This window comes from Dendrobates tinctorius, unplaced genomic scaffold, assembly GCF_039654945.1.
Source record: "Dendrobates tinctorius isolate UK_male_01 unplaced genomic scaffold, ASM3965494v1 ptg000310l, whole genome shotgun sequence".
In the NCBI taxonomy this organism is placed as follows: domain Eukaryota; kingdom Metazoa; phylum Chordata; class Amphibia; order Anura; family Dendrobatidae; genus Dendrobates; species Dendrobates tinctorius.
The window spans coordinates 3,119,830-3,144,746 of NW_027361977.1; the positions used below are offsets into that span (position 1 = coordinate 3,119,830).

The 24,917-nt window shown below is 41.8% G+C and overlaps 1 protein-coding gene across 8 annotated transcripts in view; it reads right to left on the reverse strand.

The window, feature by feature from the left end:
• The window catches only part of SERAC1 (serine active site containing 1), a 1,540,408-nt gene that overhangs the window by 1,059,834 nt on the left and 455,657 nt on the right, over positions 1 to 24,917 (reverse strand). For all 8 annotated transcript variants that reach the window (XM_073561007.1, XM_073561005.1, XM_073561004.1 and 5 more), the window contains one exon: positions 23,327 to 23,419. In XM_073561007.1, coding sequence (XP_073417108.1) covers positions 23,327 to 23,419 — 93 coding nt within the window. The remainder of the gene's footprint in view (positions 1 to 23,326; positions 23,420 to 24,917) is intronic.

Below are 24,917 nucleotides of genomic sequence, written 5' to 3' on the forward strand. Positions count from 1 at the left end.
ATTTAAATCCGACCACTCCCCTCTCAGCTCTGATCTTGGCCGCCAGGGGCTCCTCTGCCACCGCGAACAATAGCGGGGACAGCGGACACCCCTGCCTTGTGCCCCTATGCAAGTCAAACATCCCGGACTGTTCTCCATTCACCTTAACTACCGCCTTTGGGGATGAGTACAATAACTTCACCCAGGCCATGAACGCGGGGCCGAATCCCATCAGTTCCATGATTTTCCATAAGTATTGCCATTCCAAGCTATCAAATGCTTTTCTAGCGTCCAATGACATCACTATTCTCCTGCCACCATTATCAGCAGGCAGTTGCATATTAAGAAATAATCTTCTTAAGTTAACAGCCGTGGAGCGGTTAGGCATAAAGCCCGACTGGTCCTCGTGTATAATGGTATGCGCAACCCCGGTGAGCCGGGTGGCCAGGATCTTAGCGAGTATTTTGACATCCGTTGTCAACAACGAAATGGGCCTGTACGACTCCGCATCCATGGGATCTTTTCCCTCCTTCGGCAGAACTACTATCACCGCTTCCTCCATTGATCTCGGCAGTGCCCCCGTCACTAAAGCCTCATCAAACACAGATTTCAATTTCGGAGCCAGCAGTTCCACTAACTCCCTGTACACCTCCCCGGGTAGACCATCAGCTCCCGGTGATTTGTTATTGGGCATAGACAGTATTGCACATTCCACCTCCTTCACACTCACAGGTTCTTCCACCCTCAACCTATCTTCCTCAGACAATTTAGGTAGTGAAATGCCTTCCAAAAAATTCTCCACATCCCCCTCTGTGTCCTGTGCTCTCGAAGTGTACAGTGCCATGTAATATGCCTTGAAGACTTCCAGTATGTCCTTTGTGTCTGTCAGAGTCGCCCCTATTTGATCTCTCAGTTTATACACCCTGGAAGACTCCCTATGTGCCGCAGATATCACAGCCAACAAGTGACCCACTCTCTCTCCTTCTTCAAAGAATTGGGCTTGTTGAAATGCCCTTTTCCTCTCAGCTTGCATCATGTGCAGTTTATAAACTGCCTCCTGAGCCAATTTTAGTCTATTGTGAGCTTCACTCGTTGGCGCCAAAATCATGTCTGCCTCCGCTCTTGTCAGGTCATCCTTTATTTGTTGATCTGCCAATTTAGTTTTGGTCTTACACCTCGCAATCTCACTTATAAAAAGTCCCCTCGTAAATGCCTTCATGGCATCCCATACCGTTGTGGCCTCAGTACTCCCTTCGTTCATTTGGAAGAAGTGCTCTAGCTCTTTGGTTATGCCACCCATATCCACCACTTTAAGCCACGTCGGGTGAAGACACCAACCTCCCCTCTGACCCTGAGCAGATCTCACCAGAAGCGTGACCACCACAGGACCATGATCCGAGAGAGTCCTCTGTAGGTATTCCACCTCCCCCACCATCCCGTCCATAGCGGTATCCCCCAAAGCCAGGTCTATCCACGACAGTGTTCCATGTGTTGCCGAATGACATGAAAAAGTCCTCTTACCCTCATTTCGCACTCTTCACAGATCTACCAGCCCAAGTTCCCCTACATACGTGCCAAAGGCAGTCATCCTGTCCTGTCCAGCTTCCGTACCTGCCGGTCGTACTTTATCCCAATAATCATTTATAGTGTAAGGTATTCATATACTTAAACATTTGTGTTCCCCATTTAATATCTTACTTGACAGACAGGAATTTGTTCAAAAATTTGAACCCTCAGTTAGGGAGGTAATGCAATTAAACCAGATCTTTCACTTTGAAAAGCAGATCCTCCCGAGCGGTACTACTCTCAGGGCAACGAGTTTGGAAAATAAATGTCTAAATGACCCTTTGGGGAGGGGAACGATCTCATTGATCTACTATGCTATAAATTCTCCACAAGATGATAAAAAATTGAAGTATATGTTACAATGGGAGGAGGATCTGGGGTTTGAACAGTCAATTGATGAATGGTATCGTAGCTGTGACACCCTATCGAAAGGTAGTCACCAGACTTCTCTTGTGGAGACCTCCTTAAAACTATTGCACAGAGTTTATTATGTACCGGAAAAAAATTCATAGAATTTTTCCTAATGTCTCGGGAGACTGATTTAGGGGTTTTGGATTATCTGGTGACATGAAACATATTTGGTGGTCTTGTACGGTGGTCTATTATGTACCGGAAAAAATTCATAGAATTTTTCCTAATGTCTCGGGAGACTGATTTAAGGGTTGTGGATTATCTGGTGACATGAGACATATTTGGTGGTCTTGTACGGTGGTTTCGGGGCTTTGGAAGAAGATGAATGATCTGATGTATGGTAGCACAGATGTATCGTGGACCAGTTATTCTGGAACCTTGCACCCTTTTAGTGGGAACCAGGCCTTCCCGGCTTCCAAAAAGCTTTCAGAAGCTAGTAAACTACTTATTTATGGCCACTAAAATCCACATTGCGGCAAAGTGGAAGTTGCCCTCACTGTCAATATCTATGGCGAAAGAGAAGATGAACAACATTATGTTATATGAAAGAATAGAAGCAACTAGAACCGACACGCGGGATTCTTTCTTCAGGGTTTGGCATCCCAGGATGGAGCTTCACTCAGATACTTAACTGAATCAGGCACTGAGGCTCTCTCCATAGCCAATTGAGAACTGGTCACGGCCTGGGACAGGATTCATATATGATCCTATAATAGTGGGTTGCATAACCGCTTTAAATGCCCTGGATTGGTTATTGATGATACCATTATAGATTATTGGATATCGCATAATTAAATCCTATGTGCCTTTCCCTACCGCTGTCTATGTCCTGTCTTCCCTTATATTATTTGAAGTTTATTGAATGTACAGTATGTTAAATTGATAGTTTACACTCCCTTGCATGGGAGTTCATAACTTGGACTTGGTTTAATAAATTTCTAAATAAAAATGTATTGAAACTAAAGATCCAATACGCTTCTCGGGTAAGCAGAGTTCTCTTGATATCGCCACCATGCAGAGGTTTTTTGATTTTTTCTAAACCTGTTACTCTTAAAGTCGCAATATTGCGAGAATGGGTGTCAATAAAATGTCTGGCAGCTGAAGAAATGTTATGATTACCACCTAAAATATTAGAAATATCATAAAGATGTTCATTAATACGTGTTTTCAATCATCTTGAAGTGCAACCTATGTAGGATTTTTTACAAGAATCGAAATCAATTTTATAGATTACAAATTTACTGTTGCAATTAATTAAATCTTTTATAACAAATGTATTGGAATTATTGTGATCAATGAAGGTTCTACAATTAACCATCTGTTTGCAGGTTTTACAAGCAGCCATACCATATTTATAACTACCTTTGCAATTTAACCATGTTTCCTTTAGCCATTTTGAATAAAATAAACTTGGAGACATAGTATTGCCCAAAGTGGGAGCTCTCCTTGCCACAAAATTGCAACCTTGGTCCAATATGGTAGCTAAAATAGGATTTTCATGCAGAATTGGCATACATTTATTATATTTTTGATTTCATAAAATTGAGGACTGAATTGGAGGCAAAGGGCTTATTATGTAAATTGCATTTTTTATTTTTATTATGAATGCTTAATGGACAAGTCACATTACTGGAATTGTTAGATGATACCATATTGAAAGCCCTTTTTAACATCCAATCAGGATATCCTCTCTTTTTCAATTTATTGCCAGAAAAAAATAGATCATCCTGCAAAAAATTGTTGTTATTGCAATATCTTTTAAGCCGAGTAAATTCTTCCACAGGAATGGATTTTACCGTATGTATGGGGTAGCTGCTGTGGGCATGCAGAATTGTATTACCAGAAAAAGGCTTTGAGTAAGTTCTAGCAGAGATCAATTCATTACAGATCCCTGTTGGTTCCAAATCTAACAAACAAATTTTGTTATTATGAAAAACATGTGTAAAAGGAATGTTCAAGTTATTGCCATTCATTTCATAAGTTACATAACTTATGAAATCAGGTATGGCAGATACATCGCCCCTCCAAATGATCAAGGTATCGTCGATGTATCTGCCATACCATTCAATAAAAGAAGAAAATGGATTATTGACAGAAAATAAAAATTGAAACTCCCAAAAGGCCATTACCAAATTTGTTAATGAAGGTGAAAATTTTGCTCCCATTGCCACCCCGCTACACTGCAAATAAAAATCACCATAAAAAGAAAAAAAAATTGTGCGTTAATAAATGAGAAGTAACCTGCAAAATAAATCCTATAAGATCCTTAGAATAATTGCTGTAATTATTTAGGTGAAATTCAAGAGCTAACATAGCAATATCATGAGGTATACACATATACAAAGATGTTACATCGCAACTTAGCCAAGAAAATTCAGAAGACCATACTTTTTGTGATAGAATTTTTAGAACATTCTTGGTGTCCTTAATATAGCCCGAAACTCTGCACACCAAAGGCTGCAGTAGTGAGTCCAACCATTCTCTCATATGTTCATTGATAGATCCTATTCCGGAGACTATAGGTCTCATGGGAGGAAAATCTTTATTTTTGTGGACCTTGGGTAAGCCGTGCAATATAGGCATAACAGGATGAGACACCTCTAAATATTCCGCCTGATTTATTTTTATAGAACTCCTAGTGACAAACCTTCACTAATTATTCTTTCCATTTTGTTTTTAAAATTGAAGTTGGGTCACCAGATAGTTTTCTATACACAGAAGAATCTGAGAGTAATTTCAAAATTCCCTCTTTATAGTCAATAGAGTCCATAATAACTAAAATTACATTACATTTTTATAGTGATGTCAGATATGTCTTTTAATTCCTGCAATGCTTTTCTATTTTTTGTAGAAAAATTTCTGGTACCACCTTTACTGTCTTTGTTGTACTTGAGTGCTTTCAATTCTCGCTCCACTGTCTCTTGGAACTTAGACATCCTCGAATTTAAAGGATAAAAAAAGGGTTTTTGATGTTCAAATTTTCGGACTGGTTGATCTTCTCCTTAAATTCATTATTATTATCTTGCAAATGTTGCAATGTCAGAAGAGAGATCTGTTCCTGAAAACTTAATTCTTGAAATTAATTTTCATTTGTCACAGAAGTTTCAAATTGTACTACAGATTGATCATTCAAAAATGTTTTTTATGGTAAGATTGCATAAGAATTTATAATATTGTGTCTAATATTGTGTAAAATAAATTAAAGTCCTGATTGGGAACAAAATTTGAGCCATAATACAGCACTTCTAATTGATCATCAGAAAAAACTTTGGATGAAAGATTTAATACATTTTCAATTTTTATTTCATCATGAGTTTTTTGTGGCGTGTCTGTACACCAGACTGATCTTCTCTGCTTGAGCCCGCAGCACCTTTTGCGGTTTTTGTTTTCTTAAATTGTTTCACTTGATCATGAATGACTGATTCATTGAAAGAAGATTCAAAAGTGCAAGGGTTATCATCAGAAGAATCACCTTCACATGAGCTAAAGCTCACAAAACGCTTGCCATGTGCTTTTCTATATCCAGTGCGTTTCAAAATACATTTAGGTGATTTTGAAACAAATTCACAATTATTCCATTCATTTCTGCTGTATAATCCTCCAGATCTCTCTGGTATTTTCGCTTCTTCCTAAGCATAATATCATCTTCCCATTTAGCAGTCATCTTCAAAGTCTTTTTGTATGATTCTTCCTTTTCAATACAAACATTGCGTGCTTTTAAAATTTCCTTAATATTATCCATGTCCTTCTGTGTATCATTTAATTTAGATTCCTCATATTTAGTAATGAGACGCATCAAATTCAAGGAGCAGGTGCTCAAAATATTATTCCATTCCTCAGTAAATTGCTCACAAAAATTGGTGGTAGATTTCTTTTTTTGTTCCCAAACCCCTGGGGATCATTTCTTTAGAAATGTAATTTTGTAATGTTGTTCTATCCCACCAGGTTTTGATTTCTTGAATCATTAACTTCTCATTTGTGAAAAAATATCAGAAATATCACACGAGTCATCAGTTTCATCAGGTGAGTTGGAAAAAACTATAGCAGCCTTCCTGATGCAATCACTAGATGGATCAGACATCTCAGAATGATGTACTATATTAAGGACACCAAGGATGTTCTAAAAATTCTATCACAAAAAGTATGGTCTTCTGAATCTTCTTGGCTAAGTTGAGATGTAACATCTTTGTATACGTGTATACCTCATGATATTGCTATGTTAGCTCTTTAATTTCACCTAAATAATTACATTAATTATTCTCAGGATCTTATAGGATTTATTTTGCAGGTTACTTATCATTTATTAGCGCACAATTTTTTTTTCTTTTGATGGTGATTTTTATTTGCAGTATAGCGGGGTGGCAATAGGAGCAAAACTTTCACCTTCATTAGCAAATTTGGTAATGGCCTTTTGGGAGTTTCAATTTTATTTTCTGTCAATAATCCATTTTCTTCTTTTATTGAATGGTATGGCAGATACATCGATGATGCCTTGATCATTTGGAGGGGCGATGTATCTGCCATACCTGATTTCATAAATTACATCAATGGCAATAACTTGAACATTCATTTTACACATGTTATTCATAATAACAAAATTTGTTTTTTAGATTTGGAATTAACAGGGATCTGTAATGAATTGATCTCTACTAGAACTTACTCAAAGCCTTTATCTGGTAATACAATTCTGCATGCCCACAGCAGCCACCCCAAGCATACGGTAAAATGCATTCCTGTGGGAGAATTTACTTGGCTTAAAAGAAATTGCAATAACAATTTTTTACAGGATGATCTATTTTTTTCTGCCAATAAATTGAAAAAGAGAGGATATCCTGATTGGATGTTAAAAAGGGTTTTCAATATGGTATCATCTAACAATTCCAGTAATGTGACTTGTCCATCAAGCATTCATAATAAAAATAAAAAACGCAATTTCCATAATAAGCCCTTTGCCTCCAATTCAGTCTACAATTTTATGAAATCAAAAATATAATAAAAAAATGTATGCCAATTCTGCATGAAGATCCTATTTTAGCTACCATATTGGATCAAGGTTGCAATGTTGTGGCAAGCAGAGCTTCCACTTAGAGCAATATTATATCTCCAAGTTTATTTTATTCCAAACGGCTAAAGGAAACATGGTTAAATTACAAAGGTAGTTATAAATGTGGTATGGCTGCTTGTAAAACCTGCAAACAGATGGTTAATTGTAGAACCTTCAATGATCACAATAATTCCAATACATTTGTTATAAAAGATTTTATTAAGTGCAACAGTAAATTTGTAATCTATAAAATTGATTTTGATTCTTGTAAAAAATCCTACATAATTTGCACTTCAAAAAAATTGAAAACACGTATTAATAAACATCTTTATGATATTTCTAATATTTAAGGCAGTATTCGTAACATTTCTTCAGCTGCCTGACATTTTATTGACACCCATTCATGAAATATTGCCACTTTGAGAGTAACAGGTTCAGAAAAAAAAATCAAAAAACCTCTGCGTGGTGGCGATATCAAGAGAACTCTGCTTACCCGAGAAGCGTATTGGATCTTTAACCTTGGAACCAGATTTCCTGATGGAAATAAAAAAAAATGAAATAATGTTTCATTATTAATCAAAGTTTATTTATTATTAGTATAAATTTGTGTTTAACACTAGAACTACCGTATGTTTCATAATACCTATAACTACCATTAGGGGTCATTTTGACCCCCATTCAAAAGTAACATAGTAACATAGTTATTAAGGTTGAAGGGAGACTAAGTCCATCTAGTTCAACCCATATCCTATCCTAACTTGCCCTAACATGTTGATCCAGAGGAAGGCAAAAAAAACCCAGGTGGCAAACAGTAAGCTTCACATTGGGGAAAATAATTCCTTCCCGACTCCACATACGGCAATCAGACTAGCTCCCAGGATCAACACAATATTAAGGAAACTAGTGTATATACCCTGTAATATTATACTTTTCAAGAAAGGCATCTAGTCTGTTATGAATGAGTCACCGAGGAGGAAAAAACAAAAAGCAAGCTAAGCCCAGAAAACCGGAGAGGTTGGTAACTAGCGGATTGCAGACCCCTGATCCTTTCCACACAACAAGTAGCCGTGGAGCGTGCCTACGGTGGTCCTAAACGCCTCGTCACGGCCGGAGAACTAAATAAGCCTAAAGAAAGAAAGGGAAAATCCAAACTGCCCCAGAGCAGACCCCAAAGCAATAGACAGCCCCCAACATGTATTGTCGGTGAAACAAGATGAAAACACAAACACAGATAGAAAGATAGACTGAGCAAACGATGGGGCCCTCACTCTAACTAGAAAGGACAGGAAAGAAAAGCTTCTGTCTGCAACCACGCAAAAAACCCTGCCAAAAAATGTCCAACACGTCTGATAGAAAAAGGCCCTGAAGTCGCTAGACTTCAATTCCCTATATCAGCACTCAGGTATATTCTGAAGACAGAGCAAAAGAGATCAACTGATCAGAGACAAAATGGGGATTCAGCCCTGTCCCAGCCAGTGCTGGCTGAACACAAAAACTAAGTAAACCAGACAAAAACTCATATGAACAATAGCAGAGAAAACTTAGCTTTAAGAAGGCAGGAACCAAACTGGAAACCAGAAGCCACAGTCAGGAGAAATCACCAGCAAGAAACTAGGGAGTTGGCTGCCTTAAATCCAATTAGAAACTCCTGATGTCCAATCGCAGTCCTCTTCCTCAGGTGGCAGGTCTCTGCCATTTAAATCAGCTTCATTACCTCCCTTCACCAACAGAGGGAGTCCAGATAGAGAACTCACTACTCCTCTGTCAGCACAGCCAGCTCCATAACCCTCACCAGAAGCCAGAGGCAAACCTGAAAATGAGCTCACAACAGTACCTCCCCTTGAGGAGGGGTCACCGAACCCTCATCCACGCCACTGGGCCGATCAGGATGGGCCCGATGAAAAGCACGAACCAATCTATTGGCATGAATATCAGAGGCAGAGACCCAAGAATTGTCCTCCTGGCCATAACCCTTCCACTTGACCAAATACTGGAGTCTCCGTCTAGCCAGACGAGAATCCAATATTTTCTCTACTTCATATTCTACATTACCTTCAACCAATATAGGGCCAGGAGGTGCTGCCATAGGAACTACTGGCTCAACATATCTCTTAAACAGCGACTTATGAAGCACATTATGGATCTTAAACGTAACTGGAAGAGCCAATCGAAAAGAAACCGGATTAAGAATCTCCAAAATCTTGTAAGGTCCAATAAATCTTGGCTTGAAGTTTGGAGAAGCCACCTTCATAGAGATATTCTTTGATGACAACCAAACCATATCACCCACTTTAAACCGGGGACCAATGGTCCTATGCCAGTTAGAAAACCGCTGGGCCTTTTCCTGGGAGAGAGACAACTTATCCACTACTTGGTCACAAATCTGCTGCATTCTCTCTACCACAGTGTCAACACCTGGGCAGGCTGAAGATTCCACTTGCCCTGAAGAAAATCGAGGATGAAACCCAAAGTTACAGAAAAAGGGCGACATCAAGGTGGCAGAACTAGCTCTATTATTTAAAAGCGAATTCGGCCAAGGGCAAAAATGAAACCCAATCATCTTGATCAGCAGATATAAAACATCTCAAATAGGACTCCAAAGTCTGGTTTGTTCTCTCCGTCTGCCCATTGGTCTGAGGGTGAAACGCAGAGAAGGACAACTGAATTCCCAGCTTGGAACAAAAGGCTTTCCAGAATTTGGAAACAAACTGAACTCCTCTGTCCGATACAATGTTCTCAGGAATCCCATGCAACCGAACCACCTGTTGTAAAAACAAGGGTACCAACTCTAAGGAAGATGGCAACTTTGGGAGTGGTACAAGATGGACCATCGTAGAGAATCTATCACAAATCACCCAGATAACAGTCATTCTCTGAGAGACAGGAAGATCAGAAATAAAATCCATTAAAATATGGGTCCATGGCCTCTTAGGCACCGGCAAGGGCATCAACAACCCACTAGAGCGAGAACAGGGTTTAGACCAGGAACAAGTCCCACAGGACTGCACAAAATTCCTGACATCACGTGATAAGGCAGGCCACCAAAAAGACCACCTCACCAAATCTCTGGTGCCAAAAATACCTGGATGACCAGCCAATGCGGAGCAATGAACTTCAGACATCACTCTCTTCCTCCACTGGTCAGGAACATACAATTTTCCCATAGGACAATGCTCAGGTTTGTCCTCCTGGAATTCTTCCAGAGCACATCTCAAATCGGGTGAGATGGTAGAAAGAACTACCCCCTCACCTAGGATGGTAGTAGGCTTGGTCACAATAGGAGAATCAGCAAAGAAACTCCTAGAAAGGGCGTCTGCCTTAACATTCTTAGTACTTGGAAGAAAGGAGACCACAAAATCAAAACGTGTGAAAAACAAGGCCCACCTAGCCTGTCTGGGATTCAAGCGTTTGGCCGACTCAAGGTAAATCAAATTCTTGTGGTCAGTGAGGACCACAACTTGATGTCTAGCTCCCTCCAACCAATGTCTCCAATCCTCAAATGCCCATTTCATGGCTAACAATTCCCGATTCCCCACATCATGGTTGCGTTCAGATGGGGAGAACTTTCGGGAAAAGAAGGCACAGGGATTCATTTTAGACGTCACTGGATCTTTTTGGGACAAAACAGCTCCTGCACCAATCTCTGAAGCGTCTACCTCCACCTGAAAAGGAAGTGAGACATCAGGTTGCCGCAAAACCGGTGCAGAAGTGAACCTCCGCTTCAGCTCCTGAAAGGCCGAAACAGCCTCTGAAGACCAATTCAGCAAATCAGCACCATTCTTAGTTAAATCAGTCAGTGGTTTAGCAATACCAGAAAAATTAGCTATTAATTTATGATAAAAATTAGCAAAACCCAAAAACTTCTGGAGAGCCTTCAAAGAAGTGGGTTGAACCCAATCATAAATGGCCTGTACCTTGGCCGGGTCCATTTCAATAGTTGACGGAGACAAAATAAATCCCAAAAATGAAATCCTCTGTACACGAAAAAGGCACTTTGATCCCTTAACATACAAGGAATTCTCCCTCAAAATCCGGAACACAGTCCGAACATGTTCCACATGAGAATCCCAATCCCTGGAAAAGATCAAAATATCATCCGGATAGATGATCAAAAACGTATCCACAAAGTCCCGGAAAATATCATTCATGAAGGATTGGCAGACAGAAGGGGCATTAGTGAGCCCAAAAGGCATCACCAGGTACTCAAAATGTCCCTCCGGAGTATTAAACACCTTCCTCCATTCATCCCCATGCTTGATGCGAATAAGATTATACGCCCCCCTGAGGTCAAGCTTAGTAAACCAGCAAGCACCTTTAACTCTGGAGAATAAATCAGAAATCAGGGGTAACGGATACTGATATTTAGGCCTTAATGAACCATCTTTCTTGGCCACGAAAAAAACCCCAGCACCTAAGGGCGAAGAGGATGGTCTAATATGACCCTTCTCCAACGACTCCTTAATATAAGATCGCATAGCCTCGTGTTCGGGTACAGATAAATTGAAAAGTCGACCCTTGGGAAATTTACATCCAGGTCTCAACTCAATTGCACAGTCATAACTCCTATGAGGAGGCAAAGACGCAGACTTGCTCTCACTAAATACATCATAAAAATCAGCCAAATAGTCAGGAACATCATGCGACTGGGGAGAGGTGGAGAAAACAGGAGTGTCACCAAGAGCACACCGACAACCCCAACTCACCACAGACACAGATTTCCAATCCAAAACCGGATTATGGATTTGCAACCAGGGAAAACCCAGAACAATGGTATCATGTAAATTATGCAACACCAAAAATCTGCAATTTTCTTGGTGGTCTGGGGCTACCCGCATTATCACCTGGGTCCAAAACTGAGGTTTATTCTTCGCCAAAGGAGTAGCATCAATACCCCTCAAAGGAATAGGCGTCCGCAGAGGTGTCATAGGAAAACCACAACGTTTAGCAAAATCCAAGTCCATCAGATTCAAGGCAGTTCCTGAATCCATAAAAAACCTTCGTGGAAAATGTGGATAAGGAGCAGATCAGAGTAATTGCCAAAAAAGACTTAGGTTGTACACAACCCACAGCAAATGTGTCTGCAAAACGTTTCACTCGTTTAGGGCAGACAGAAATAACATGAGAGGCATCTCCACAGAAAAAACACAGCTTATTAAGCCTTCTAAACTCCTGATGTTGCGCCCTAGACAAAACTCTATCACATTGCATAGGTTCAGACATTTGTTCAAAAGGTGGCAGCGCCTCCCGTGTAGTCTTGCGTTCATGTAAACGCCGATCAACTTGAATCGCTAATGACGTAGAATTGTCAAGGCCAGAGGGAACAGGAAATCCCACCATAGTATCTTTTAAAGTTTCAGACAAACCCTTCTGAAAGAGAGCTGCCAATGCACTATCATTCCATGTAGTAAGGACCGCCCACTTTTGGAATTTCTGACAGTATAACTCTGCAGGATCCTGACCCTGGTTCAATGCCAATAGGGCTCTCTCAGCTTGATCAATAGCATTAGGTTCATCAGATAACAACCCCAAGGCTTGAAAAAATGCATCAACATTAGTCAAAACAGGATCTTCAGGTGTCAAAGAAAACGCCCAATCCTGGGGATCGCCGTGCAGCAAGGAGATGACAATTTTAACCTGCTGCACAGAGCTCCCCGATGAGTTAGGCTTCAAGGCAAGAAATAATGTACAATTATTCTTAAAATTCAAAAATTTAGACCGATCCCCAAAAAACACATCAGGAGTAGGGAACTTTTGTTCAACAGCATGTGAATGAGTGAGATAGGCAGAAATTCCCCGCACTTCAGCAGCGAGCTGCTCCACACGATCAGACAATTGCTTAATCTCCATCAAGAAGAAAAAGAAAAAAAAGAACCCTCCTACGGCCCCAGAGAAAAAGAGAAAATATACATATAAAAAAAAAAAAATTCTGACACTTTTTTTTTTTTACAATTCTCTCCTGCTTTTGAATACCCTAGAATCTTCGGTATGGCTGGTGATTCTGTTATGAATGAGTCACCGAGGAGGAAAAAAGCAAAAAGCAAGCTAGGCCCAGAAAACCGGAGAAGTTGGTAACTAGCGGATTGCAGACCCCTGATCCTATCCACACAACAAGTAGCCGTGGAGCGTGCCTACGGTGGTCCTAGACGCCTCGTCACGGCCGGAGAAGTAAATAAGCCTAAAGAAAGAAAGGGAAAATCTAAACTGCCCCAGAGCAGACCACAAAGCAATAGACAGCCCCCAACATGTATTGTCGGTGAAACAAGATGAAAACACAAACACAGATAGAAAGATAGGCTGAGCAAACGATGGAGCCCTCACTAACTAGAAAAGACAGGAAAGAGAAGCTGCTATCTGCAACCACGCAAAAAACCCTGCCAAAAAATGTCCAACACATCTGATAGAAAAAGGCCCTGAAGTCGCTAGACTTCAATTCCCTATATCAGCACTCAGGTATATTCTGAAGACAGAGCAAAAGAGATCAACTGATCAGAGATAAAATGAAGATTCAGCCCAGTCCCAGCCAGGGCTGGCTGAACACAAAAACTAAGTAAACCAGACAAAAACTCATATGAACAATAGCAAAGAAAACTTAGCTTTAAGAAGGCAGGAACCAAACTGGAAACCAGAAGCCACAGTCAGGAGAAATCACCAGCAAGAAATTAGGGAGTCGGCTGCCTTAAATCCAATCAGAAACTCCTGATGTCCAATCGCAGACCTCTTCCTCAGGTGGCCGGTCTCTGCCATTTAGATCAGCTTCATTACCTCCCTTCACCAACAGAGGGAGTCCAGATAGAGAACTCACTACTCCTCTGTCAGCACAGCCAGCTCCATAACCCTCACCAGAAGCCAGAGGCAAACCCGAAAATGAGCTCACAACACTAGTCCCTTCTTAAATTTTAGTAGGGAATCACTCATTACAACATCATATGGCAGAGAGTTCCATAGTCTCACTGCTCTTACAGTAAAGAATCTGCGTCTTTGAGTATGCTTAAACCTTCTTTCCTCCAGACGTAGAGGATGCCCCCTTGTCCCTGTCACAGGTCTAAGAGTAAAAAGATCATTAGAAAGGTCTTGGTATTGTCCCCACATATATTTATACATTGTAATAAGATCACCCCTAAGCCTTCGATTCTCCAAACTAAATAACCCCAAGTGTAATAACCTGTCTTGGTATTGCAGACCCCCTAGTTCCCTAATAACCTTGGTCGCTCTTCTCTGCACCTGCTCCAGTTCAGCTATGTCTTTCTTATACACCGGAGACCAGAACTGTACACAGTATTCTAAGTGTGGTCGCACTAGTGACTTATATAGAGGTAAAATTATGTTCTCCTCATGAGCCTCTTTTAATGCCTCTTTTATTGCATCCCATTATTTTATTTGCATTTGCAGCAGCCTGACACTGGCCACTAAATGTGAGTTTGTCGTCCACTCATACACCCAGGTCTTTTTCAGTGACAGTTTTGCCCAGTGTTTTACAAATAATCACATAATTATACATCTTCTAGTTTACATAAATGCTCCTGTAATATAACATTGTCCTCCTCTGTATTGATTACCCTGCAGTTTAGTGTCATCTGCAAATACTGAAATTCTACTCTCTATGCCCCCTACAAGGTCATAATAAATATGTTAAAAAGAAGCGGGCCCAAAACTGACCCCTGTGGTACCCCACTGCTAACCGTGACCCAGTCCGAGTGTGCTCCATTAATAACCACAATTTGTTTCCTATCCCTGAGCCAGCTCTTAACCCACCTACTCATATTTTCCCCTATCCCCATTGTTCTCATTTTATGTATCAACCTTTTGTGTGGCACCGTATCAAAAGCTTTTGAAAAGTCCATGTACACCACGTCCACCTCATTCCCTTGGTCCAGTCCGGAACTTACCTCTTCATAAAAGCTTATCAGATTAGTCTGACAGGAACGGTCCCTTGTAAACCCATGTTGATATTGGGTCATAAGGTTATTCTTCTCCAGATACTCCAGTATAGTATCTCTTAGAAAACCCTCCAGGATTTTACCCGCAGTTGAGGTTAAACATACCGGCCTATAATTTCCAAGTTCAGTTTTTGTCCCCTTTTTGAATATTGGCACCACATTTGCTATACGCCAGTCCCTGTTATTATGGAATCTTTAAAGATTAAAAATAATGGTCTATCTATGACTGTGCTTAATTCCTGCAGTACTTGGGGGTGTATCCCATCCGGGCCTGGGGATTTGTCAATTTTAGTGATTTTTAGATGCCACCGTACTTCCTGCTGTGTTAAGCAAATGACATTTAATGGAGAATTTTTATACCTGATCATGTTATCCGTCATGGGATTTTCTTGTGTAAATACTGTTGAAAAAAGTCATATAGCATATTGGCTTTTTCCTCATCCTCTTCCACCATTTCACCCAGACTATTTTTAAGGGGGCCAACACGATCATTTTTTAGTTTCTTACTATTTATGTAATTAAAGAATATTTTGGGATTATTTTTACTTTCTCTGGCAATGAGTCTCTCTGTCTCAATCTTTGCTGTTTTGATTTGCTTTTTACAGAATTTATTTAATTTTCTGTATTTATTTAATGCCTCATCACTACCTACTTGCTTTAATTCTCTAAATGCTTTATTTTTATCTCTTATTGCACCCCTTACAGCTCTATTTAGCCATAGTGGTTTCCTCCTATTTCTCGCATGTTTATTCCCATACGGTATATATTGTGCACAGGTCCTATTCAGAATGCTAATAAACGTCTCCCATTTTTATGTGTATTTTTACGTCTCAGGATATCGTCCCAGTTAATTGCACCAAGATCATCTCTCCTCCGTTGGAAATTTGCCTTCCTGAAGTTTAGTGTCCTTGTAACCCCTCTACTACACATCTTATTAAAGGATACATGAAAACCCCTATCAGTAATCTGTCAACCCGATGAGTGATGTGTTGGACTCGAGCGCCAGGTAGGCAGCACACCGTTCGACGATCCCTGTCTTTGTGACTGATTGCCCAGAGTACTGACTCTAGAGTAAAAACCACCATGGTTACTTACCGGTAGCCAGTTTTTCCGGAACCCATGACAGCACACCTGAGAGAGAGGGATCCGCCCCACCAGGACAGGAACCTACTGAAATATAAGGGGCGGCACCTCTCCCCCGCTTCAGTTGGTTACAGAGCATTGAGAGGATTTCTCGGTTAATTACATGTTTATCCAACACCACATCACACAAATACACCCTGTTAACGTGCACACCCATACGGTGAAAAGGGGGGGGAATATACGGGTGCTGTCATGGGTTCCAGAAAAACTGGCTACCGGTAAGTAACCATGGTGGTTTTCCCTTCACCCATGACAGCACACCTGAGAGATTTTTGGAGACTTCGAACACCTTAGGGAGGGACCACCGCTTGCAGCACCCTTCTACCAAAGGATAAGTCAGCAGAGGAGGATAGATTTAATCTATAGCGCTTAAAAAAGGTTGAAGGTGAGGCCCAGGTAGCGGCCTTACAGATTTGCTCAATAAGTCAGCAGAGGAGGATAGATTTAATCTATAGTGCTTAAAAAAGGTTGAAGGTGAGGCCCAGGTAGCAGCCTTACAGATTTTCTCAATCGATAACTCTGCCTTTTCAGCCCAGGAGGTCGCCACGGCTCTGGTGGAATGAGCCTTGATGCCGTCAGGAATCAGAACACCACTAGCTGAGTAGGCTATACTAATGGCCTCCCTAATCCATCTGGCAATAGTCCCTTTTGATACTCCATGGCCCTTTCTGGTACCCTGAAAGGCTACAAATAGGGACTGGGACCTCCTCCACTGGCTAGTCACTGATATATACTCTAAGAGGGCTCTTTTAACGTCTAGTTTATGGAATTTCTCCTCTCCTGGGTTTTTTGGATTCTCACAGAAGGAGAAGAGGACAATTTCCTGACTACAATGGAAATCTGATAAAACTTTCGGTAAAAAAGCAGGGTCTGTTTTTAGGACAACCCTATCCTGGTACACCTGGGTATAGGGTGGATTAACTGAGAGGGCCTGAAAGTCACTTACTCTATGGGCCGATGTAAAATAATGGTTTTTAGGGTGAGATATTTTACTGGTAGTTGTTGCACCGGTTCAAATGGCTCTTTCGTGAGAGCTTCTAACACAAGGTTTAAATCCCAGGGTGCTATTTTTGGTAATGGGATTGGTTTAGACCTCTGGCAGGATTTAATGAATTTGGCCACCCATCTGTTGGCTGCTATGTTGCAGTTATATAGAGTGCCTAGTGCTGAAACCTGTACTTTAAGTGTATTTACCGCTAGGCCTAGCTGTAACCCTGCCTGTAAAAATTCTAAGATGGCCTTGATTGGGGGTTCTTGGTCTAATGGCTTCCCTAGGAACTGCAGAAACTTATTCCATGTTCTACCATATATGTTAGTTGTTACTGGCTTTCTACTTTTCATCAGTGTTGCCACCAACCCAGGGAAGAACCCTCTATTTTTTGAAAGTGACTTCTCAAATTCCATGCCGTCAGATGGAACCCCTTGACTTGCGTGTGGAATACCGGACCCTGAGCTAGCAGGTCTGCAATCTCTGGTAGTACCCATGGATCTGAGAGGGACATCATCTACAGTAGTGAGAACCAGGGCCTTTTTGGCCAGAATGGGGCTATTAAGATCACTCTGGCCTGATCTTCTCTTATTTTCTTCACCACTGCTGGGATTAGAGCTACTGGAGGAAAGGCGTAACCCAGTTTGAAATTCCATGGAATTTGTAATGCGTCCACCGCCCATGGCTCTTCTTTTGGGTTCAGTGCACAGAATCTCTTTACCTGCCTGTTGCTTTTGTTGGCAAAGAGGTCTATGACCGGCTCTCCCCAGAGTTGTACTATTTTCTGGAACACTGAGTGATTTAGGGCCCATTCTCCTTGCCTTAATGTGTTGCGGCTTAGGAAGTCGGCTTGTATGTTCTCTACCCCTCTGATGTGTAGGGCCTTTAGAGAGAGTAGGTGTCGTTCCGCTCTGTGAAAAATTTCGTTGGTTTTGTTCATTAAGGAGTGTGACCTTGTCCCCCCTGGTGGTTGATATATGCCTCTGTCACTTTTTTGTTCGACATGATCCAGACATTGCGGCCTTCTAGGCTGGGAATAAATATTATTAAGGCTTTGTTTACTGTCCGTAGTTCTTTTAAGGTTGGAGGATGCGTTTTGTTCTTGGTGTCCCCAGGGTCCCTGGGCTGTCTGTCCCCTCAGGTGCGCTCCCCACCCCGAGGAACTTGAGTCCGTCAGGATCACATCGGACACTGGTCTGTGCCATAATGTTCCTGCTACTAGGGTTGCCGTGTCTAACCACCAACTGAGAGTTTTTGACTTTTAAGGAAAGTTCCAGCCTTCCTTCTAAATGCCCTCTTAGCAATTTCTATGCTGATAGGATCTCTACTTGCAGTTGACGGGTATGAAATTGTTCCCATCTGACCGCTGGAATATAGGCTGTCAGAGTGCCTAGTAAGGACATCGCCCCTCTCAGGGTCATGTGAGGCTGGTCTATGACTGTCAAAATCATATTCCTCACCTTTTCCACCTTGGCCTCTGGTAAAAGACAAATTTTTTGTTCCGAGTCCAGGATGAATCCTAAAAATATTTGCCTTTTTAGGGGTTGTAGTCTTGACTTTTTGACATTCACCATCCAGCCAAGTCTCTGTAGGGTATCTGTTACCCTTTCCACTTGTTTTGTGCAGTGATGTTCCGAGTTGCCCACTATTAGAAACTCGTCTAAGTAGGGTATTATATTCGTGTTGTGGATTCGGAGGAAGGCTGTCATCTCTGCTACGACCTTCGTAAACACCCTCGGGGCTATGGATATGCCGAATGGAAGGGCTCTGAATTGAAAATGCCTGAGGTTGCCCTGGATGTAGAGAGCTACCCTTAAGTATTTTTGGTACTCTGGATGGATCGGGATGTGGTAATAGGCATCCTTTAGGTCGACTACGGCCATGAAACAATTGTGGTGTAACAGCTTTATGGCCGAAGTCACTGACTCCATTTTGAAAGTCTGGTTTTCTATCCATTGATTGAGGCCTCTGAGGTTTATAATAGTCCTGAATGAATGGTCTGGCTTTTTTTATTAGATAGAGGGGTGAGTAGAAACCCCTTCTCTCCTGTTCGCTTGGAACTTCGGTCAGAACGGGTTTGTCCAGCAGACTTAGGATTTCTGCCTCTAGGGCCAACTGCTCTTCCATCCCATTCCTGACGGGGGTTACCATAAACGATGCTCTCGGCCATTGAAAAATGGGAAATTTGAGGCTTTTTTTATGATGTTTAGAATCCAGGTATTGGAAGATATACTTTCCCAGGCTTGATAAAAGAGCATCAGTCCCCCCCCCACTGGGATATCGTCGTCATTGTGGGGATTTCTTTGAGGATGAGGCGGCTCCGCCAAACATGAAACCTGACTCTTTCTTCCTTTTGTCCTCCCATCTTTTCCGATCCCCTGGAGGACGGCCTCTGTTGAACCTTCCCCTCTGAAAGGGCGGTCTTCTTTGATCTCCAGGAAATCTAGGGAAGCCCTTCTTTCTATCACCCGCTTTTTCCAGGATGTCGTCCAAATTTTTCCCATATAGAAATTGTCCATCACACGGAAGAGAGCACAACTTAGCTTTTGACTGTTGATCTCCAGGACAGCTTTTAAGCCATAATGCACGCCTTGCGGCGTTTGATAAACCCGCCGCCCTCGCCGTCAATCTCATGGAATCGGCAGAGGTGTCGGCCAAAAAAGCGGCTGCTCCATGTAGAAGATACATATCTCCCAAAATTTTTTTCTCTTGAAACTTTAGATGCAAGTTTTTCTTCCAGCTGCTGTAGCTAGATCATTAAGGATCGAGCTGTGCAGGTGCTGGCTATTGCCGGTTTCAGTCCCCCTGCCGCTGCTTCCCATGTATGTCTTAGGTAGGAGTCTGCTTTCTTATCTAGCGTCATGCTGCATCAATCTTTGGGACCTTGTCCCATATTTCAGTATCTTTAGGCTCAAAGGGATATCTCCTTTTTGAGGAGGAAGGAAGGCTACCTGATCTTTGAGGCTTCTTCCACTCTCTTTCAATGAGCGCCTGGATTTTCCCATTAACTGGAAAGGTGCGCTTTTTCCTTTCCTGTAACCCCCCGAACATGAGGTCTTCTAGGGACTTAGTCGCGTTCTCCTCCTGTAGGCCCATTGTTGTCCTAATGGCCTTAAGGAGAGCATCTGTATCCTCTACCGGAAAACACGGCCTGCCCCCAGTATCACTATCCGAGGAGGAGGAGGACATGTGCTCGGCCTGATATTCAGTTGAGGAGGCGTCTGATGAGGAACTTGGGGAGTCTCTCCTACTTTTTTCTTTTTCTTTAATAACATTTTAAGTGAGCCTTCTACCTCGGATCTTATGACTGATCTGAGGTTAGCTGCCAAGCTCAGCACCTCCTCCGCCATAGTTCGCTGGATACAGCTGGCGCAAAGGTCCTTTTGCCAATCTCTCGCTAGGGGGCTCTGGCATATAGTGCACACTCTATTATTTTTCTTGCTCCCTGCTTTTTTGCCTTTTCCCTAAGGAAAAAATAACACACAAGAAGGACCCTATTAATATTGGTCTAACTTTCACAAAGATCACTCACCACCCACAAAGTCGGGTACCGGATTCGGAGGCTGTGTTGGAGCATGTGGTCTGCGCTCTCTCGACCTCAAGGAATCTCTCTATCTGTGGCTTGGGCGGCTACTGCTTTTGCCGCTTGAACGGCTGCCATGCTTACGTGCAGAGGTCTGCGATGGGGGCAGAGACGGTGGAGATGGTGAACGCTCCTGCTGTGACCCCATTGTATCACCTGGCCGAGACTGCTCCTCGTCCTCCTTTAAGTAGATGCATCCAGTGAGCGATCTCTTCCCCTCCCCCCTGTGACCGCCGGCAGCCAATCTTCTCACTGCAGCCGGCGCTGCACCAGGTGCCGTCTTGCCGTCGAGTCTGTGACGTCAGTGGCACACTCTCAGGGTGCACCGCGCCGCTGACGTCAGACGCCAGAAACCGCCCCCGGCTTTCCCTGTCGTCCCAGGGAGAAGGATCGGGCGCGCGCAGGGGGAGGGAGGCACGGGGAGCGCCCCGCTGCCGAGGCCTGCCTTACCACACCCGCACGAACCCGGGGCCCACAGGAGGATCCCCGGGGACTGCGCTTCCAGGCCACCGACGGCCGGCACTGCAGGTAAGTAGACCTGCTGTTCCCGCGCCGGGACGGCCCTGGGTCCATCTTCTTCCATGACAGGCACCGCCGCTGTCAGACTGGGATCCCGTTCAAGAACAGGAACCCAACTGAAGCGGGGGAGAGGTGCCGCCCCTTATATTTCTGTAGGTTCCTGTCCTGGCGGGGCGGATCCCTCTCTCTCAGGTGTGCTGTCATGGGTGAAGGGAAAATAACTTTTTTGTTGCCAACAAATTAAAGAACATTTATTTTAACTTAGTAGGAACAGTGTTAAGATCAAGTACAGCACGCATTTTCCTTTTACATGGTCATAGCATGCGGTGTCCAACAGTTAACACAAACAGTACTTTCTTCCACTTTCCCAGTGCATTTTCCACAAACTGGTTTGTTACAGCTTGCGCAAGTTTCAGTTGTTTTGTTTTCGTTGCATCTTCCAGCTCCACATTTTCGACGCTTGCGGATTTCTTGTCCTTTTGTTTGTGGTTCAGACATTGCGGATGATGGGCCAATTCTTCTGACTCATTTTCAGATAAATTCTGAAGACATTTCAAAATTTCATCACTTGTCAGACCCCTCTGCTTACTCATGCTTCAAATATACGTCGCAAAAAGGGACTTGTAAGATCACAGAAGTAATAAAACTACACTGTGCAAACATGCAGAGTTGTAGCTTCAACTGTAATGTCTGCTACTGAAGTGCAGACAGAATTCGCTACAAGAGACATGGATCTAACATGTTCAGACAAGTTTAGACAAAACAAAATGCTGAATCATCCCTGATATGCAAAGATACAATTACACTCTACAACTATGGAGAAGCACTGTGATTTTCTGTACTCTGTAATATTAGGTGACTTGCCTACTACTACTTTTATGTATGGGGTCAAATTGACCCCTTCAGTACTTATAGGTATGAATTGTAAAATCCGGGCCCCTGAAAAAGTTACAATTCATTTTTGTGTCCTAAAATATACACTACCATGAATAAATAAACGTCACAAAAAGTCAGAACTCATTTGTTAAACTTTTAGAAAATATAGGAAAAAGAAATAGCAAAAGGGTCAAAATGACCCCTCCAGTAGGTTTTGATTTTTGTATATAGAAATGTTTCAGTGTTTTTATATGTAATTGTCGGCGTTCTCAGAGATATATACCACAGTGGTGGTGGTCGAGGTGCGTAGCCTGTCCTCCAGTGCCTTGTGATGTCCGAGGAGCTTTTTCATTCTTTAATTTATATGAAATAAAGAAGACATTTTATGCAGAAGTGAGCTGGAACATTTTTCTGAATTATCACAGTAAATCTACCCACACCGTAAATACCCCCCCACACACAGTAATTACCCCCCTCTACACACACAGTAATTACCCCACCCAGCAAATACCCTCACACACAGTTAATACACCACCCAACAGTAAACACCACCAAGTAAATACCCCCCTCCTATCTTTGCTGTCTGTTAGAAGCAAGTACTATTCAATACTGGGAGCCGGCGCACTGCAGTTTTTCTATGCTGGCTGTCAATTTGACAACCGGCTCAGAGAACTGCCAACTCCCAGTCTGGGGGTGGCAGAATGCAGCCGCCAAGGGAGACACTTCGCTGCCCCCAGCTGCCACCCCCCCGTATGCAACTCTGCCTTCAAATATGAGAGACATAGAGTAGTTTGCAAAAGAAGAGTGGTCCAAAATTCCAGTTTAGAGGTGTAAGGAGAATACAAGAATTGATTGATTGCAGTTATTTATTCCAAAAGTTGTGCAACTAAATATTGAGTTGAGGGTGCCAACAATTTTGTCTGACCCATTTTTGGAGCTTTATGTAAAATTATGTCTAATTAGCCTGTTTTTCTGTTTTTGTTTGTGTTGTTCCAATACACACAAAGGAGATAAACATGTATGTAACAAAACAAGTGTAATTGCAGTTATTTTCTGGGAGAAATACTTCATTTTCTGTGTGTCAACACTTTTAGCCACGACTTTATGTCTTGAACTTTGCATAATTTTTATTGCACACCTTCACATACATTCTATATTATCAATATTTTGGGGGAAGGTGAAGTATCCAGAATTGAGCACAGTATTCAAAAATTTCCACTTAGAATAGTAAAATGAAAACATGCCCACTCACACTCATTTCATTACTATTTTACTTTTACCTCTATCATATTCTTTTCTGAACAATCTGGTTGAGGCTTCCAGAAATTTTATAGCTGTTTTGTGAAGCTCTTTTCTCAAGCTACTTGTGATTCCTGAAAACACAATAAGCAATTATATTATTTATAAGATCAGTAAAAATTGTGGAATTAACAAAACAGTTATTGATAAACTATTAACCCTTTAGTGACCAACAAGTCTTTTTACTGATCTGTGCTATAAGAGACTAGCACCCCACGACGAGTGACAATCCTGTAGCTGTCAACTGTACACTATAGGTGACAACTTGCTGCATCAGCCACGATCAGTGTTCGCAACGACTATGGTTGTTTAACCCCTTAAATGCTGCTATCAATAGTGACTATGGCATCTATATGGTTAACAGAGTATGGGGGCATCCTATTTAATCCCATTGGGACCCTGAGATTGAGATCTTCATCGTATGGTCCTGAGGTTTGCCATAGAAGTTCACGGCTAAATAACGACCTTAGAGTCTGCCAGCTATAGTGGCATGTCAAAATTTAGGTGGCAAAAATGAACTTTTTCATTACTGTCATGCCACCTTGCATATATTCCTGAAAAGTACCTGAAAGGTTAATGAACTACCTGAAAGCAACTTTCAATATGTTGAGGGGTGCGGTTTTTAAAATGGTATAACTTTTAGGAGTTTCCAATATAGAGCACCCACAAACTCAAATTTTCTTGAAAAAATTTAAACAGTTACAGATAAATTTTTAAACTTTCTAAAATGCTAACAAAATAAAACTACAATTTACCAATGGAGCTGATGTAAAGTAAACATGAGGGATATGTTATTTATTAATGTTTTTGTGTGGTATGACTGTCTGGATTAAAGGGATAATCATTCAAAGTTTGAAAATTGTTTTTTTTTTTTAAATTCTTGTCAAATTTCTGATTTTTTTTCATAAATAAATGCAAAACATATAAACCTAAATTTACCATTATCATAAAGTATGATGTGTCACGAAAAAACAATCTCAAAATCAATGAGATATGTTTAAGCATTCTAGAATTATTACTACATAAAGTGGCACGTCAGATTTTTAAAAAATTGGCCCAGTCACTAAAGGGTTTTAATATTGCATAAAAATATACACTATATTGGCACATGCATGAGAGCACCCGACCATCACAGCAATATGTTGCTATTCTTTGGTTTTGTTAGTTAGATTTTGAAAAAGTCTATTTCTGTGAGGCAGGTAGCGTCAAACTTGATTCATGATTCTGCCACAAAATCAGAAATCAGTGGCTCGTAATTCAAGGGGGGAGGTCCATATGGGGTCTACAATGGGGTCCCCTTGTTCATCTTCTGGAATGGCGGGTGCTGTCTCATCTTCTATCCTGGGGCGTCTGCGTGGCAGTTCCGCAGGACCAGAGGAAGAAGAGAATGAGGATGAAGAATCTGAAAAGTAAAGAAATGTGGGATCTCTCTCTAGCAGTGTCGAAGGCAAGGAAAGCATATGCCTCCTCCAATGAATAGCACTGTTGGGACGAACGTGACGAGCGGGACTTTTTTGTGAATATGGTGCTTTGTGTGTACTTTATTTCGAACTGTATGTGTGGTGGGGATAG